This window comes from Hippoglossus hippoglossus, chromosome 17 (genome assembly GCF_009819705.1).
Source record: "Hippoglossus hippoglossus isolate fHipHip1 chromosome 17, fHipHip1.pri, whole genome shotgun sequence".
NCBI lineage: Eukaryota > Metazoa > Chordata > Actinopteri > Pleuronectiformes > Pleuronectidae > Hippoglossus > Hippoglossus hippoglossus.
In genome coordinates this window covers 8,048,482-8,065,971 of record NC_047167.1, presented here as the reverse complement: position 1 = coordinate 8,065,971, position 17,490 = coordinate 8,048,482, and the positions used below count along the sequence as shown (strand labels likewise).

Below are 17,490 nucleotides of genomic sequence, written 5' to 3'. Positions count from 1 at the left end.
GGCCTACATCCTCCCCATTTGACGTTGTTTGACGTTATGTAACTGTGGCTTGTGGTCAGGGGAGTTACAGGTTGTGCTGCGGCTGCATTGGCCGACAGAAACCGGGTCGTTATGTATCAATGACCTATGAGTCAAGATCAAGGCCAAAGCCCCTGGCAACTGACGTTATTTAGAATTAAAGATGCATAAGCCCTTATTCAAGCTTGGGTTTCATTTGAGGTCATTGAATAAGAACTGTATGATTCTTTGATCTGTGTCATATTAACCAGTTATAAGAAGCCACAAATAACCATTGAGAGTATTTCAGCATACATTTTTCAAACATGTATAACCATACATGTTATGTAATAGATGTGTTAACCCCCGTTTTCAAGACTATCCCTATGCTAATACTAATGTAAGTACATGGATCTTCATCTCTAGAGTCACGCTGCATATATAATAAATTGACCGTCATACATCCAGATGAGGCAAAAGAAAAACAGACACACACAAGTGTAACAAAGCCAATTATGCAGCAGTATTATGTGCCACAGAATCAAATGTGCATTTACATTAATTTTCTTCATTTTAATTTATTGTTATAATTAAACAAATTTCGTACATAGTGTTTAAATGGAATATATCATATTGAACCTTTGGTAAAGTCTTGTACCCCTACGTCTACTTTGGACCCCTCCTTATAAGAGTTTTTGTATGTCAGCTTCTATGTCACTGTATGTTTATGTTTATTTGTTAGTTGAAGGTCATAGTATAATATGCTAACTGACTTCTGATGTGTAATTTGTTTTGGGGGTCAACATATGGAAAATTTACCGGTAGATTCGTTTTCGCTTGGTTTGTCAGAATGAATGGAGACTGCATACGAAGACATTCATGGTCCGGCCCTTTCCATCAAATATATCCCAACGCAGACATCTTTAGACTCCAGAGGTTACACAAGGAACAAGGAAAACACAACATGAACAAAACTGGTGCAGGGGGTGAGGCAAAGTAACCCAAAGCAACACAAGTAAGGGGGAACACGGTTACACACAAAGGGAGTTGGTATAGCGACTAATTGGGGCGGGGCCAGCAATATCAACTAGGACAGGAAATGAAATCAACAATAGACACCCAAGGAAAATTGTTTTCAAAATAAAACAGGAAATAATATTCCAGTCCAGAAAGTCACTCAGAGCAGCAGATCACCATATTTGCTCTCGTTTGGAGAATTCTGCACGTGGCAGTGACCATAAAAGCTGAGACAGTACAGGCCTGCACCATCCTGCAGCACATGGGACAAACCCACTGCTCTTTGAAGGCAGACTCACTGTTGCTACTTGATGAGATAAGCCATAAAAAATAGGGCATTGACCACACGAAGGACACTGACCTCCTCTCTGAACAGAAGAGACTGGATGGCATTGACAGAGCTAATCAAGAAAAAGGTCACAGGCGGAGACAGTGATCTCCATCACCAGTGGTTTGAGACGACATAGAACCAGTTTCTCATCCAGTAGCTCTTGCGTTTGCATCGGGTTGTGTATTTACAGTCATCAAATGAAGCCAAATCCACAATAATGAATATGTTAATATATATTCATGAGATCAATATTTCATCTCATACATGTCAAGTATAACAGTCACTGGCCTGCTCCCCCGTCATTGTTTGTCACACTCGAACACACTTGCATTCTCCATGACCCCTACACACTGTAAGTTTGAAGTTGCTGTTGCTCCATTAGTGGTACATGTGCGCCAATTAATTTTCCCCCTCAGAAAACAGGGCCCCCCTGGCTGAAGTCAGGGTTGTGGACTTTGTTTACTGAGCACACATTGTGGGGCTCATACACTCCTGCTCTCATATGTGTAGTTAACATTTAACAGAGGAGATCTATGGTCACCACCCACCAGGATGCTGATAGTAGGTTATATTCTCACTCCTAATGAAAACAGCAGGGAGTATGTTCCACAAATATGAGTTTTGTTTCTTGCATTGTGTGGAGAGTAAGAGCTGCTGCTGCAGAAATGCAGGTAAAACATTTTTGCAGATCACTAACTGGAATGTTTCACTCCATCCATTCATTATCTACACTGTTTACTTTTTAAGGGTGAGGGGGAGCTGGAGCCAATCCAAGCCAAACGCGGGATACGTCCTACGGTCAATTTACAGACTCTAATGAATCTAGCTCCAATCTGCATGTCTTTGGACTGTGGGAGGAAGCAGGAGTACCAGGACAAAACCCACACAGACACAGTGAGAACAGTTATTCCATTGTCAAATGAGAGCATTAAAGCAGTTGTTCCTTTTATATGTGTTTGAAAAAGCAGCAACTCTGCTACGGATACGCCTACTCTGGAGTTTTACAGGTGCTAAAAGTTTGGAAACGCTCCTGGCCCTGTTTTAGTTTGAAAACTCTACCGCTGCGTTTTAGTCTGGACGGGGAAGAAACCCGCGTTGTATTGAAACAATGTCAGATAATCACAACCACGTGCTTATTGGGTCTTTTTGGTCACGACGTAGCCTTCGCTGATTCATCAGGCTCCAATCACATGACCCCATTCAGAAGAAAACAACTGGCATTTGCCTTGGTTACTAGTGTACCACAATTACAAGCATTGCTGCTCCTGTTGTCTTTGCTAACAGCTGTTGTACAGTTAAATTCTGCATTTTATAATGATGCAGCTGCTTACTTGTGTAGGAGACAACAATTACTGTGTCCAGTGGCCCACATGGCACACCCATGCCCATTGTATGGTTTCTCAGGCATGTTAGAATGGATGCGGATTAAATCTCATGTAGCCATAGAGGCAACATGTGGCATTTTTGTCTCAGCAGAAACAATCCACAGCTCATTACATTACGCACATATACACTTGCATACCATCTATACTTACTCACCACTGGATCAAAACAAATGGAGCAAGTCATATTTGTATCGATTCTCTACGTAAACTGGGTCACTTTAAAAATTAACCAGCCACACAACAGTCACACTGAGCAGCCATGGCCTCAGTGCAGAGGTAACAAGAGGTCATCTGGTGAAAACACAGAGTCATACCGTCATGGCTCAGAGAGAGAGGGGGAAAAAAGAATTGCTTAGATGGAATAAATGAAACTGAAAATGTATAATTTTCACAGTGAGATAACATTGTCGCCGGGTAAGTATTATGCAAAAAGGTGAATTAGTCCTCTCTCAGTAAATTCAACCTAGTGGCTGCAACAATTTCAGATTGGATGGAGCTAAATCCTATGCATTATTAATTGCGTTGAACATTTTAAATGCAGGAGAAGTCCATTGTAAATTGACCAATCAGCAGGAGGAATCTACCTCCTGCATACAGATATTGATCAGATGAGTTTAATCATTAACCTGATAGCAGATAGTGTGCGTATAAAACCTGAGATGTGCACCCATTGGCTCTTCGTCCAGTCACAGAGGAGGGAGACGGCTGCCAGACGTTCCCCTGATATCATCAACACACTGCTGGTGAAGCATCAACAACACCAACATGAGAATAATGATAATTCCAGTAGTGCTTGTCCTGTCTGCTGCCTGTCTCCCTGCCCTCTGCAGCAAAGGGGACCCTACCGTCGTCGAGGCCCGGGCCTCGGCTGAGACCCGCTCCCCCTTCGCTGCCCTGGACGATGTGCGTCTCCTGGCGAGCGGCCTCCTCCAGCTGGGCCAGAGCCTGCGGGAGTTCGTGCAGAGGACGAAGGGACAGATAAACGACATCTTCCAGAAGCTCAACATCTTCGACCACTCCTTCTACCAGCTGTCGGTGCTCGCCAGCGAAATCAAGGAGGACGGCGAGGAGCTGAAGAAGACCGCTGTGGTGCTGAAGGCCAACAACGAGGAGATTAAAGGCCTGTCTTTTGAGATCAACTCCAAGGTGGACAACATCCTGCAGGAGAAGAGTCGACTGCAGAACAAAGTGGAGGGCCTGGAGATGAAGCTGAGCAGTCTGTCGCAAGGCCTGGTGACCACCGAGCAAGTGGTAGAGATCAATAGCCTCAGGGTGAGTGACCTGTTGTGGAAACATGCCCTTGTCTTTTTGCTAAAGTGGAATCATTTACAACACTGGACACCAGCAAGATGGAGACAAGCTTTTAACAAGGTTAAAAAAAATAACCCTAACCCTCAATCACATTATTTTGAGTGTAACTTCACTTCTAAGGCTGAAGTGACTTAGACCTTCACACACACACGCGCACACGTGCACACGCACACACACACACACACACACACACACACACAAAGACACCATAAACAAGGCCATAAATGGGCCTGCAAGGTGACTTTTTAAGACCATGTTAAACCCATCAATGAAGATTTTTTAAACCAGCAATCATGTTTCATATAAAAATACATAATACAACTTTATTTATGTAGCACTTTTCAAAAACAAGTTTACAAAGTGCTTCACAAACATAGATACAGAGAAAAAAAAGACTCAATAAGAAATATAGTGTATTATAGTGTATTATATATACTTTGTTTTGCATTGTTTTCCTCATTTATGTCCATAATACTGGCTCAATGTAATATGTATAATACTAACAATTAAATAACACCATTGTTTAACAGATCCATCTATACCCTTTTTTCCCAATGAGCAGGCTGTGATCCACAGTCAGGAGACGAGCATCACTGAGCTGCTGAACGCTGTGAGGGATCAGAGCGACCAGATCAACTACCAGAGAGGCAAGATCAAGAACCTCGAGGAAAAGGTAGACATTAGGGACTGAATGAAAAGTATGCAGGAGGACTGTCTTTTCAAGTGTTCTCATCCAGATCCAGTCTTCCCTTGTAATATTGTAAAAGAAGAAAATAAAATAGTTACACCACACTGATGTCTTCCAGTATACAAAGAAATATTGTGTACTATTAAATGCTTATTACTCTAATGCCTTTATTAATTTGTTTTTTTATGACCTTTGGTATTTTTAAAGAAATTGTACTTTTATTGTTTTTGTGGATGTTTGTCAGTGCATGACTTGTTTTTGTCTTCTTTTACTTGCCATCAACCAAATTGCCTTTGGGATTAATAAAGTTTTATCGCATTGTAACATTAAAGGGAAAAACTTCTCCAACACAACTAATCGAGTAACTCAGGCATCATGTAATGTATCAGGCTAACATCATATATATATATATATATATATATTTAATCATAGTAAATATAATAACCCTAACCATTTCAAAGGAGAAGTGCCAAAGAACAGATTATTAACACACAATATTTGAATTATGAGCTGTCATCATCAACGTAAGAAACTTTAATATGTTCAAGTCTTTAGAGCTGAAAATTCTGATCAACAAAGTAGATAAAAACACTGGAGAATTTCTACTTTTGCTGAATAACAACCCACAGCAGGGTTTCTTTGGAATTGCTATTTAATCCACAGTTTCTTTTCTGATCTGTCACGAGGATTATATCTGCAGACTAAAGGGTTTGTCCGACATTTTTATTTCCAGCTAACAGTCAACAGATTAGCCCAAGAGACCATTGAGAGGACGCCTGAGACCTTCAACGCTGAAGCTCCGACACTCAGCCCTTTTCTGAACTCAAACTCTACAGGCAACACAGAAATGCGTAAGATGCATAATAAAAGATGAAGAAATGTTGAAAGTGATGTTCGGACTTCGTTTCTTTTTACACAGCATTCAGTATCTAGTATTCTGTAAGGACTTTAATTTAAGTAATAAATCCTTCTGTGTCAATGCCCATGATATAAAAATGCGTCCTGTCAATTTCCTGCAATTTTATGCTTCACATTTATCCAGTTTCATAGAGTCACAGCAGGGAGCTGCCTGCTGCAGCCGCAGCCTCAGTACTTACTGAGCTATCAATTATCCTTCACACATTTAGCACAGACGCTGCTGCTGACGAGAACTGTTCACCCTCTGTTCACAGTATCTGCACCAGATCACCAGTTTGCAGTTAAATGATATATTATGTAGTATGATAAATTATAAATAATATTCAGGACACTTTTAAGTTTGACATTTCCTGTGCGCTCATTTTTATTTAGATCTGTCATCAGACTGCAGCGAGCTGTTCAACAGAGGGGAGCGAGTCAGTGGCGTCTACGCCATCAGACCCAACGGATCAGAGCCTTTCATGGCCTTTTGTGACATGAGCAGAGGTAATCCAAGTTTCATTCCAAATGACACTTTTCTACAGAACTCTCCTTTTATATCACGCAGCACGATTCATTTTTTCATTTAGATTATGGAGTAACAGTCATCCAGCGAAGGAGGGATGGTTCTGTGAATTTTGACCAAACCTGGGAGAAGTATGAAAACGGGTTTGGGGATTTTCAAGGTAAGAGACACACAACTTAACATCACATGTTCCAACGCTGAGCTAATTCTGTTTCATGATTGTGAGATTTGTCACTTTATGACCCCTGTAATTACCTCCGCCAAGGAGGTTGTGTTTTCATCTGCGTTTGTCAGTGTGTTAGTTAGCAGGATTACTCAAAGATTACAGGACAGATTTTCATGAAACTTGGTGGAAGGATGCAGTAAGGGTCATGGAAGAATGCATGGAATTTTGGTCTGGACCAGGGGGCAGATCCAGGAATCATTTTTCAATTTCTTTCTGTATGAGGGCGTTTTTCATTGATTTCTCAGGGAATCATTAATGGATCTATTTAGTTGAGTGATATTTATGAGTGTGTGAAATCTGGTGCAGATCCAAATAAAAATGTGGATCTGGAGAATTTAAATGGGGTTTCATAAGGGGACTGTTGGGCCTTGGCGAAGGGATGCACGCTACTAGTACCATTCTAGTTAAAAGAACTGTGTGTGTCCCTGTGCATGTAAGTTTGTGTGTATCATGTCTGTATTTTTTAAACCAGCTCTGAGCTGCCCCCCACCCCCTCTCTCTTTCTGTCGCTCTCACAGGAGAGTTTTGGCTGGGTCTCAAGAAGTTCCATGCTCTCGCCGCTCAGGGCGCCTCCGTCCTTCACATCCAGCTGGAGGACTGGAAACAGAGCAAACACTTTATGGAATACAGATTTAACATCGATGGTCCAGAGAGCAACTACGCCATTCACCTCACGCACCTGTCTGGAGAATTGCCAGACCCCATGGGCAACCACACCGGCATGATGTTCTCCACCAAGGACAGGGACAATGACAACCACCAGGACTTCAACTGCGCCCACATCTACACGGGTACAGCAGAAGTTTAATTGTTCTGCAAATCAATGGGTAAATGAGTACTTGTCATGAATTATTGGTTGTACAACGTGTCATTTCTTCCAGGTGGATGGTGGTTCAACGCCTGTGGAGACACCAACCTGAATGGCAGATATTTTCCTGTGAGACCAAAGGGGCGTTCAGAGCGTAGGAGGGGGATTCAGTGGAAGTCTGGTCGAAAAGCTTCATACTCCTTCAAGCTCACAGAGATTTCATTGCACCGAGGAGCTCCACCTTCCTCCACCTCATCTGCCTCTGAGTCAGACATCTCTCTCTGATCCAGCACCAAACATAACACTCAAAACAAACCAGCATCCAGCAGTGGCCTCTGCAGGACAGACTTGGCAGTGCTTCTAGCGGGGCAGCCGTGGTTTTTAAAGGCTAAGGGCAGAGAGGAAACTGCTTTCCTCTAAGTGTCGAGTCCTAAAAGATCAGTCACATATGACGAGTTTTACAAATCTGAGTGACACTGTGCACTTAGTCTGTAGAAAATCGTAGAAAATCAAAATGTAATGGGATATCTAAAATACAATTAATCACATTTAGCTTATTGTTAAGAATAAATACATCTTCACTCACAGTATCTCAGACATTTAAAGGGTATGGAGAAGGAACTAGAACACAAAGCCATATATGAGCAGGTGTATATTGGGTCACATTGACTCACAGTGTACTGCAGTGGTTCCAATAGGGGAGGTGGGACCCATTGAGGAAGTCACAAGATACATCTAAGGGGTCAGAAAGGGAATTAACACTGAAAGATCAGATTGTTTCTTTCATTGACTCTTTGTATGGGAAACACTGCACAGATTTACCCCCTTCGTCCTTACAATATAACTGCAAGTGAGAGTTGGGGTCCCACATAGACATTGCTTGATTTTGAGGGGTCGATAATCAATGAAACTTGGGAACCACTGCTTTAAATATCACTCATCATTACTTTACATTTTGCTCTATTTTTGATACATTTGCTATATTTTTATTTAACTTATAAAAAAATACATGATGTTGACTTTCTATAATGCTAATATTAATTTGGGTGCAGATATTCCTATTATATCATGCAAATGTTGCCTTTGATCCGACAAACACTGTCCAAGACTGATATACTGTGGGTTGCTAATTGCCTGCAGATCTGCCGCAGGACGGTCCTTCTCTGTCAGCAGGATTTGACCTGTAGAAAGACTGTTGTAAAGGAATGACCCAAGCATGTTCATGTTATTGCTACACACTAAAACCTTCTGTATGTTGCACTGAGAGGTCGGCTCTCTTTTGTACTGTGTTGCAAGATTCCCTGAATAAACTCTAGAGAGCAGTGTTGTTCCGTCTCACGCAGATAGTTAGATTTGATAAATGATGTTGCCAAAAACCACATATAGGTGTCTGTATGTGCTTCCAATGACTCTCTAATCACTGGTCTCACTCTCTGTCTTCACACTCAGCTTAGAGAAAAGGGTCAATGGTGAATACCAGACCAACACTGTCCATAGCAAATTTGGCAAGTGCATCTTTGATGAGAGATGTCATCCTTCTTTTTGCATTTCATTTCTCCATGCACAGCTGCAGCCCTTAACAGATGGACAAATTGCTCCCATAACAGTTCAGTAGCTTCCAGTCAGACACACCCAAACACACACACACACACACACACACACACACACACACACACACACACACACACACACACACAACTTTGTGCCTCGGCCTGCAGCCTTGACAGTGATCCTCCTGCACATGTGTGAAGGAGCGTCTTCAGTTACTGCCTCTGCACATGCATTAGTCTGAAAGGTTATTTTGGGCTGCAGAAAGCACCACAGTAACCCTGTGCTTCTGTGAAATAATAGGAGGAGTCAGGCTTTTACCCTCCTACTCTGCCCCTGTGTGCTGTTCCCCCCATGTCGACTGACAGGGGATTTCCCTCCAAACAAGAGGTTCCCCTGCTCTTCGCGCCACAGCATTAGGTTGGATCTTCATTTTTAAAAACAATGGACAACATTCCTCTGCAAGTGTTGACCGTCCCCACGGCCCCCTACCCTGACCAGAGGCCCGGGACCAGCGGCCTTAGGAGAAGAGTCGTTGTATTTCAGTCCAGGAGGAACTATCTGCACAACTTCATCCAGAGTATCTTCTCCTCCATTGACCTGCGTGACCGCCAGGGCTCCACAGTCGTGGTCGGGGGAGACGGACGCTTCTTTAATCGAACAGCAATCGAGGTCATTGTGCAGATGGCAGCTGCCAACGGGGTCAGTGTCACCATGTGTGTGGGCTTACTTGCCTTGTTTGTTTGTGTGTGTGTGTGTGTGTGTGCATGCTGGTAGGTGTGTGCACAGTAGAGGGAGTGCGCACAGGGGTAGATGTGTCACTGTGTGTAGATCAGCTCATGTGTGTCAGTGTCACCTGCCCTCATCACCTGGTCGCTTTTCATTGGCTCTACCAGCTTCATGTTATTGGTGTTCACATGCAGTTGAGTTCTATCAGTTAAAAGTTATGTATCTTCAAACAAATACTAATCCAACTGTACAAAACAATAAAAAAACAACCAATACAACCAAACTTAATGTTAGTTTTTTTGTGTTTATTTCATTATTATACAAAATCATAATTAAATACATTTGAATGAATAAATGAAAAGTAAAATATTGTTTATAGTTTCGACTAATTCATTGGACTCACTAAAATGAATTCAAAGTACCTCTTTGTCGTTTTATATTTGCTTTGAGTGAAAGGGATCCTAACTCAAGGTCCACTTACTCCACATCTTCTCAACCATATTACGTAGTCTTCCTAAAGTATAAGTCTAAAATGTGATATAAATTAAACCATAAAAGCTGGAGATTAGACACTTTTATCATTTTCCCAGGTGCATGAGCAACAGAGCAATCTCTATCTGCTGATGTGAAGCCAATCAAAGCTTTTGAGAAAAACAGTAAGTGGACCTTTATTTGAATCTACTGTCCCCGAGGTTATAGGCCTTTGCACATCAACAGCAAACTTACATGCTATCATGGAAAAAAATTATTACATAAGCTTTGGTGCTTTAGTAAAAAGTATACTAAAGCCACTTGTATAATGTACGTTGAAGTATCTTTATCGAGATAGTGATGTCAGTCAGTTGGTCAGCCCACCACTTTTGTCTGGACTGAAACTTCTCAGCAACTATCAGATCCATCAAATTTTGCACATACATTCCTGCGCTTCAGGATGAATTTATACAACTTTCTCTTTTCATCTGGTACCATCAACATGTCATTTTTTTATTTGTTCACCATTTTATTTGACTACACTGAAAATCTGCATCCCATCAACCTCACCTGCACCTTTTTCGTTTGGTTGTCAGCAAACGTAAGCATGCTAACCCTCTAAACTAAGCTGTAAATATTACCAAGCACTGCCATTGTAGCGTATCAGCATGTCAACATTTGCTCATGGGCAATGGAGGGGACTGAGAGGAGAAAATATTATGAAGTAAAGACCGGAGAAATCAATGAATGTTGCCTTTCAGCCATAAAACTCAATAGCTGCTGTAACTGCAGCTCCTGGCTTCTCCGCTGTCTTCAGATAGAAACATATGAAACCGGTTTTGTTTTCAACTCTCCTGTCAGCACCAGCTCTCTGTGCTCCTCAGGTTTAAACTACATAAGCCTCAAGCTTCTGGTGCTTTCTTGTATGGACGGTATTCTGAGTGGGATTCAAAATACACTCACACATGACTGGACTGGCTCTTGAGGCGCCGCAACTGTTGTTCATTATAAGTGAAATTCTGATCCCACCTACTAGCATGACACATTCACATCCCTCCCCAACTCAGATATATTAAAGATACACACTCATGCCGGCCGACTCACTCACACCTGTGTGACTTTTTCTCAGGTGGGCCATCTGATCATCGGACACCATGGGATAATGTCCACCCCAGCCATCTCCTGTGTGGTCAGGAAATACAAAGCCATTGGCGCCATCATCCTCACTGCCAGCCATAACCCCGGTGGACCTGATGGAGACTTTGGCATTAAGTTCAACACTGCCAATGGAGGTATGGTAACTGGAGAGGAGGGTGAATGCAGAAGCATCAGCCAAGTGTTGAGTAGTGTTACGAGCCCGTGAAGTCAGGAGTTTAACACGACTGTAGAAGCTCTCGTTCGGACACGTCCTGCGGACACAGGACCCAGAAATAAAGTTATGACTGGATGAAGACATCAATCTGAAACAAAGTTCAAGCACCTCACAACAGTCAGCACAGTTCTAGCATTAAAAATCACAGATGAGCCTGAATATTACCATATTACTTACCATGTTGTATACAAAGATGATTATTCAGAAATGAAGCCATAATATGATGGATACAAATGCCGCCATCTTGAAACACTTGGAGCCAGAGCCTCCACAGTAGCAATCGCGGGATGGAGCTGCGGGAGCACAACCAATCACGAGTCAGTCTAAGCTGTCAATCATGCTCACACTGAAAATTTGTTTGATGTATATTTTGACTTTTTAGCATGGTCCATGTCCCAACCATTAACATAGGGGAGGCAGGATGAAAGCACCTTTACTGCAGCCAGCCACCAGTTGGTGTTCAAAACGATTTGGCTTTAAGTTTTGGGAGCTGTCATGTCTTCCATCTTTATATACAGTCTATGTTCCTGGGTATGTGGTTTTGACAGCAAACTACATGTGAATATCAATGTGAAACCAAAGTTTGTCTTCCTTATCTAGGTCCAGCTAAGGAGGCCGTCACAAACAAGATCTTTCAACTCAGCAGAACCATCGAGGAGTTCGCCATCTGCCCCGGACTCCGACTGGATCTGACCACCCTCGGGAAACAGATGTTTGATCTGGAGAACAAGTTCAAACCATTTACTGGTGAAATGCAGCATGCGTCTGTCACCCCTCACATCGTGTTGATGGAAGTTTTGTTTTAGTATTGTGCATGTAAAAAAAATACTAGAACAACTCTAAGGTCAAATGTAAAATCTGACTTATTTATTTAATTGTTGATATAAAATCAGTGACTGCTAAAACATTTTTTGTTCCTCATCTGTGTTTGTGTTCAGTGGAAATTGTGGACTCGGTGGAATCCTACGCCAACTTGTTGAGGAATATCTTTGACTTTGCGGCCCTGAAGGAGCTTCTGTCTGGACAGAGCCGCATCAAGATAAGACTGGATGCCATGCACGGGGGTGAGAGAGGAGCACCTCATCACATTGGGATGTTCTCCTTTACACTGTAAACTAATGACAGAAAGATGGTATTAATGATAGCAGCACCAGTTAATAGTAGTAGTAGTAGTAGTAGTGGTAGAACTTGTAATAATAACAAGAAGACGAAGAATTGCGAGATATACTCGGTAATGTAGAAAGAAAGGGAGAGAGGATAAAAGATACAAAATTCTTGATTCAGTTGGATTAAATTGCTGTATTATTAACAATTTAACATATATGTAACTGTTGTGAGTTTAAAAGCAGATTGAACCCTTGGCTTCATGTCAGCTTCTCAACCTCTACTCCCCTCATCCTCTCCACTTTGAATAGAATAAAGACACAACTGACTTCTTAACAATATTGTAGGTGCACACAGGCCAGTGGATGCAGATTCTTCGTACAATTTTGACTTAGTGTTTTGTCTCTTTCTCACCGAGTCATATGTTTTCAGGGCAAATAACATGTTCATGATGCTCATGTTCCTCACTTTGTTTGCATGAGGTCAAAAGTGAAGGACGAGTCAAGCCCCCAGTCAGTACACAAGAATCTGATTGGTCACTCAGTCACCAAAACATCCGACTATTGCGTGATGTTTTGGGTGAATTCAGTTTCAGTAAAGTAAATAATGACAGTGAGCAAAGTGTGTCAGACTGGTGGAGAAACAAAGAAAGACCACGTGTAGTTTTTGAATCCTGTTATACAGAGTCTGGTTCTCGACTTTGTTCTGGCAGTGGAGAGGTGACATGGCGTTGTAGGAACTTCCCAACAACTCCTGACGATTAGGTTACTAAAGCTATTTCCAGAGTCCCCAAACCCTGAAACTATAGTGGTTGAACAGTTCCTACGACCCCGTCAAACTGCATACACACACCATCACAATAACAACAGACTCCCTCACAAAACGTTATACATATAATACAAATATATATGGTATATTAATATTTTGTGAGGGTATTTTTACCATGTACCACACATCCACACTATAAACCTGGTCTTTCTAGCAAAACATAGATATGGTGTTTGCTTTGCCTCCTAAAATACCAAGTACAGGATGACCCCCCAGCAAGGAAGTTATATTTTCAGCCTTGTCCATTCGTTTGTTGGCTGGTTTGGTTGTTTGTAAGCACGTTTACACAAAAACAACTTCATAAATGTCCATGAAACTTGGTGGAAGGATGTGGTATGGATCAGAGAAGAATCTTTTAGTGCAGATCTAGATCAGGGGGTGGATCCAGGAAGTTATTTTCACTTTTCTTTAATATGGAGTTTTACAAATTTTACAAAGGAACTGATATCTATCAGTGTGTGAAATTTGTTCCAGCTTTTTTGAATTTAAAGCAACTGTTGGCCCTTTGCGGAGGTATGCACTCTACTGAGTGACATTCTAGTTCTTCCTCTCTTAACCCTGTCTCTTCCACCTCTGCCTGCTCCCCAGTGGTAGGACCATATGTGAGGAGGATACTGTGTGAGGAGCTGGGCTGCCCGGCCAATTCTGCCATTAACTGTGTCCCACTGGAGGATTTTGGGGGTCAACACCCCGACCCTAACCTCACCTACGCTGTGGATCTGGTTGAGAGCATGAGAGATGGACAGTATGATTTTGGTGCAGCTTTTGATGGAGACGGGGTGTGCAAATACTTATTTTTTCTGCTTTTTTCCCCCATTAATAAAATCAAGTCGATAAAAAAAATGATATTTCTAATTCACATCTAGAACCTGGGCCTGAAGACCTTGACCTCTAACCTCTGACCGTCTGCCTGCGTTATAGGACCGTAACATGATCCTTGGTAAACACAGCTTTTTCGTCTCCCCATCTGACTCCGTGGCTGTGATCGCCGACAACATCTTCTGCATCCCGTACTTCCAGCATACAGGGGTGAGAGGCTTCGCTCGCAGCATGCCCACAAGTGCAGCCTTAGACAGGTAAAACCTTGGCCTGGCTTTCACCTATCACTGTCAAAACCAAACAGCCTCTCGTTTTCCCAGTTGTGGCCAAGTCAAACTTTGTATACTTTAAGATTATACAATTTAAATACAATTTAATCAGTGCATGTAAAACAAAGATATACCCGGACATGTATAAATGATTCATGTAATGTTATTTCGGTGTTGCCTTCTACTGGTGTTCCAAAGGTTCTCTGAGCTTTCTTAGAATACTATTTGGCTGTATTTCCTTTCAGAGTAGCCAGTGCAACAAAAATAGAGCTATATGAAACTCCCACTGGGTGGAAGTTCTTTGGGAACCTGATGGATGCAGGCCGACTCTCTCTCTGTGGAGAGGAAAGCTTTGGTACAGGTAATGTATTTTCTTCAGCAAGTTGTTAGATTAAAAAATGCTCCAACTTATCTGAAATACCATAGGAGTGGAAGAGAAGCTGTCCTCATATCCACTTTCAGGTGGAGACCATATTAGGGAGAAGGATGGGCTCTGGGCCGTGCTGGCATGGCTGTCCATCTTGGCCACCAGGAGGCAGTGTGTGGAAGATATTGTCAAGGACCACTGGCTGAAATATGGAAGAAATTACTTCACCAGGTGAGATGGTAACGTGAGACACTCTCCTTCCTGCTACTTTGACATTTTGGGCCATATTTCTAACTAATCTATGTTTATAAAAAAAAATATCATGGGCAGCAAAATAGAAAAAACCTGTAAAACAGTTGTAAATTATTTCAGATTATAACTATTTTCACAGTACCTCATGTAGTTGGAAATATTAGAAAAGATGGGATGAACTACATCTCAAATTCGGACAGTTTATGACTGACATCTACTGGACAATATATGCCGTTGTACATTCTTTCAAACCTTGCACTTGATTAAGATTTAAATCATGATATCAGGGATTCTGCGGCCTCTTACATAGTAAGAAAATCTACCTATTCAGTATTTTGGGGTTTTAGTTTTTATTTAGGATAATATCATAAGCATGTGCACTCTGTTACAGAAGAAAATCACAATTCAAATCAATAGATCATCAAGATAAAGATGAGAATGAGGAACATATTGATATTGCACTTCCTCCTTTGTTATTAAAATCAGCTATTGTTTGTTCCAGATATGACTATGAGAACGTGGACATAGATGCGGCCTGTGAGATGATGGAGGATTTGGAGATCATGATTTCCGACAAGGCCTTCTTGAGGAAGAGATTTGCTGTGGGGGACAAAATCTACCAAGTGGAAAAAGCGGACAACTTCGAGTACACAGATCCTGTGGACAGCACCATCTCCAGGAACCAGGTTCATGTCACACACTCAGCTACAGTGATAAGCTTGTCATGTGTACAGGGGGTCACTGGGTGTTTTGGCTCTTGTCAGCGTCCGAGTCAGTTTGCTGTCTTTACATGATCTGTGCTGGGCTGTTTTCCCTGCAGGGTCTGCGGATAATCTTCTCTGATGGTTCTCGGATCATCTACAGACTTAATGGGACAGGTAGTGAAGGAGCAACAGTTCGAATCTACATTGACAGCTATGAGAAGGAGCACATTTTTGAAGACACTCAGGTACGGAATATGGACATTTTAAGACATTTTGAGCCAAAATAGCAAATCACAAAAGGTTCATTTGAAAATTCTCGATTAGAAATCTCTAAGTCGCAGAAAGAACTAGAATGACACCCAGTATAATGCTTACCATCGACAAGGTTTAATAGTTTCCTTAAATTCAATCAGTTATTGCCCACTCATAGATATAAGTCCTCTGTTCTTTTTCATCAAGATCGTTGAATTATACCCTGAGAAACTGGCAAAATGTCCAAAACTTGCTAAAAGCTAACATGTTATTGTCATCTAATATTAAAGAGATCCTTTGTTCGGATCCACACCAACATTTGATAGATTCCTCCTCGGCCCATATCCCACGCCTCCACCAGTTTTTGCATCATCCTGCTGACAACCAACCAGCAGCCAAATGGCCTATCTGACAATGTTAAAGAAAGTGAAAGGAGAAATTCCAGGATCCGCCCCCTGATCTGGATCCGCACTCAAACTTAATGAGTTATTTCTTGACCAATACCCCATCCTTCCACTGAGTTTGATGGTAATCTGTTCTGTAGTTTTTGTGTACTTCAAACAAACAAACAAACCAACCAACAGATAAATGGAGAGGGGTGAAAACATAACGTCCTTGACAGAGGTATAAAACAATATTTCTTTCAGTTAACAATCCAGGAGGAAACACTATACGGCAGCTGCAGTTTCTTAGGTCTCTAACATGATCGTCCTTGTTTGCAACAGGTGATGCTGTCGCCCCTGGCAACAATTGCTCTGAAGATTTCCCAGCTCCATCACAGGACAGGTCGAAGTGGCCCATCGGTCATCACATGATTCCTCCCACATGTTACTCCCTAGTGATGCCACAGAGTGATGCCCTATTGTTTTTCTTTCCAGATTTTTTGTACAAACCGAGCTTAAATTCCAAGTGTAGCTGCACCTCATGCTTTAGTTTGCAATTTAATTTGACTTTTACTCAGTGACTGTCTCTGTGAAACATTAAACCGCTTTTAATTTTTGGTTCATGTGTGACAGCTGGCACGTGCACACATAGACATCAAAGGGGGCTTGAGCCCAAGCTCTTTTTCTTCCTTGACGGGGGCGGCTGTGGCTGAGGGGGTAGTTGATGTCCTCTAACCAGAAGGTTGGCTGTTCCTTCCCTGTCTCCCCCACCTGCCTGCTGAAGTGTCCTTGGGCAAGATGCTGAATCCCCAAACTGCCCCTTATAGAAAATGTGCAGAGGAGTCTCTTGTTGACCAGCGGAGTAATACGCCTCAGTGCATTGGCGCTGCCAAGAGGGGGCCAGGCAGGGCCACGTTGATACAGTAAAGGCTATAATCAGAGTTTGTCTTTTTAAGCCTTAGGTGCTGCACGCAAGTATAAACTGAATGTCAAATCAGTGTGGAAAGCACTGACCAGTATGATAGACTAACTGTTGTAGTCGGATTTTTGAATTGAAACGTTTTTTTTTTTTAATTACAGCACACATGCAATAACAGTAACAGTCTATAATACCTTTTAAAGCACTTTCTAAATAAAAAGGGAGTTCATATTTGTCTGACTGATTGTGTTAACTGATGAAAAAGCATCCATGTACAGTAATATGGG

At 42.0% G+C, this 17,490-nt stretch overlaps 2 protein-coding genes across 2 annotated transcripts; both read left to right on the top strand.

The window, feature by feature from the left end:
* The first annotated feature begins 3,389 nt into the window (after positions 1-3,389).
* Positions 3,390-8,513, top strand: LOC117778227 (angiopoietin-related protein 3-like). The gene is made up of 7 exons (XM_034613628.1): positions 3,390-4,002; positions 4,604-4,714; positions 5,463-5,580; positions 6,020-6,133; positions 6,217-6,312; positions 6,897-7,169; positions 7,260-8,513. Exons 1-7 carry the CDS (start codon positions 3,496-3,498, stop codon positions 7,469-7,471), a joined length of 1,431 nt encoding a protein of 476 aa, XP_034469519.1. The 5' UTR covers positions 3,390-3,495; the 3' UTR covers positions 7,472-8,513.
* A 132-nt stretch (positions 8,514-8,645) lies between these two features.
* Positions 8,646-17,123, top strand: LOC117778226 (phosphoglucomutase-1-like). Its single transcript, XM_034613627.1, has 11 exons — positions 8,646-9,436; positions 11,064-11,226; positions 11,907-12,053; positions 12,245-12,370; positions 13,827-14,017; positions 14,160-14,314; positions 14,572-14,687; positions 14,789-14,924; positions 15,448-15,631; positions 15,766-15,894; positions 16,627-17,123. The coding sequence occupies exons 1-11, from the start codon at positions 9,179-9,181 to the stop codon at positions 16,714-16,716; spliced, it is 1,695 nt and encodes a 564-aa protein (XP_034469518.1). The 5' UTR covers positions 8,646-9,178; the 3' UTR covers positions 16,717-17,123.
* Positions 17,124-17,490: the final 367 nt, after the last annotated feature.

Coding starts and splice junctions, on each gene's coding strand:
- LOC117778227 (XM_034613628.1), top strand. CDS start 3,496: ATGAGAATAATGATAATTCCAGTAGTGCTTGTCCTGTCTGCTGCCTGT. Junction 6,134..6,216: donor CTTTTGTGACATGAGCAGAG/GTAATCCAAGTT, acceptor TTTTTCATTTAG/ATTATGGAGTAACAGTCATC. Junction 6,313..6,896: donor CGGGTTTGGGGATTTTCAAG/GTAAGAGACACA, acceptor TCGCTCTCACAG/GAGAGTTTTGGCTGGGTCTC.
- LOC117778226 (XM_034613627.1), top strand. CDS start 9,179: ATGGACAACATTCCTCTGCAAGTGTTGACCGTCCCCACGGCCCCCTAC. Junction 12,371..13,826: donor ACTGGATGCCATGCACGGGG/GTGAGAGAGGAG, acceptor CCTGCTCCCCAG/TGGTAGGACCATATGTGAGG. Junction 14,315..14,571: donor ACAAGTGCAGCCTTAGACAG/GTAAAACCTTGG, acceptor ATTTCCTTTCAG/AGTAGCCAGTGCAACAAAAA.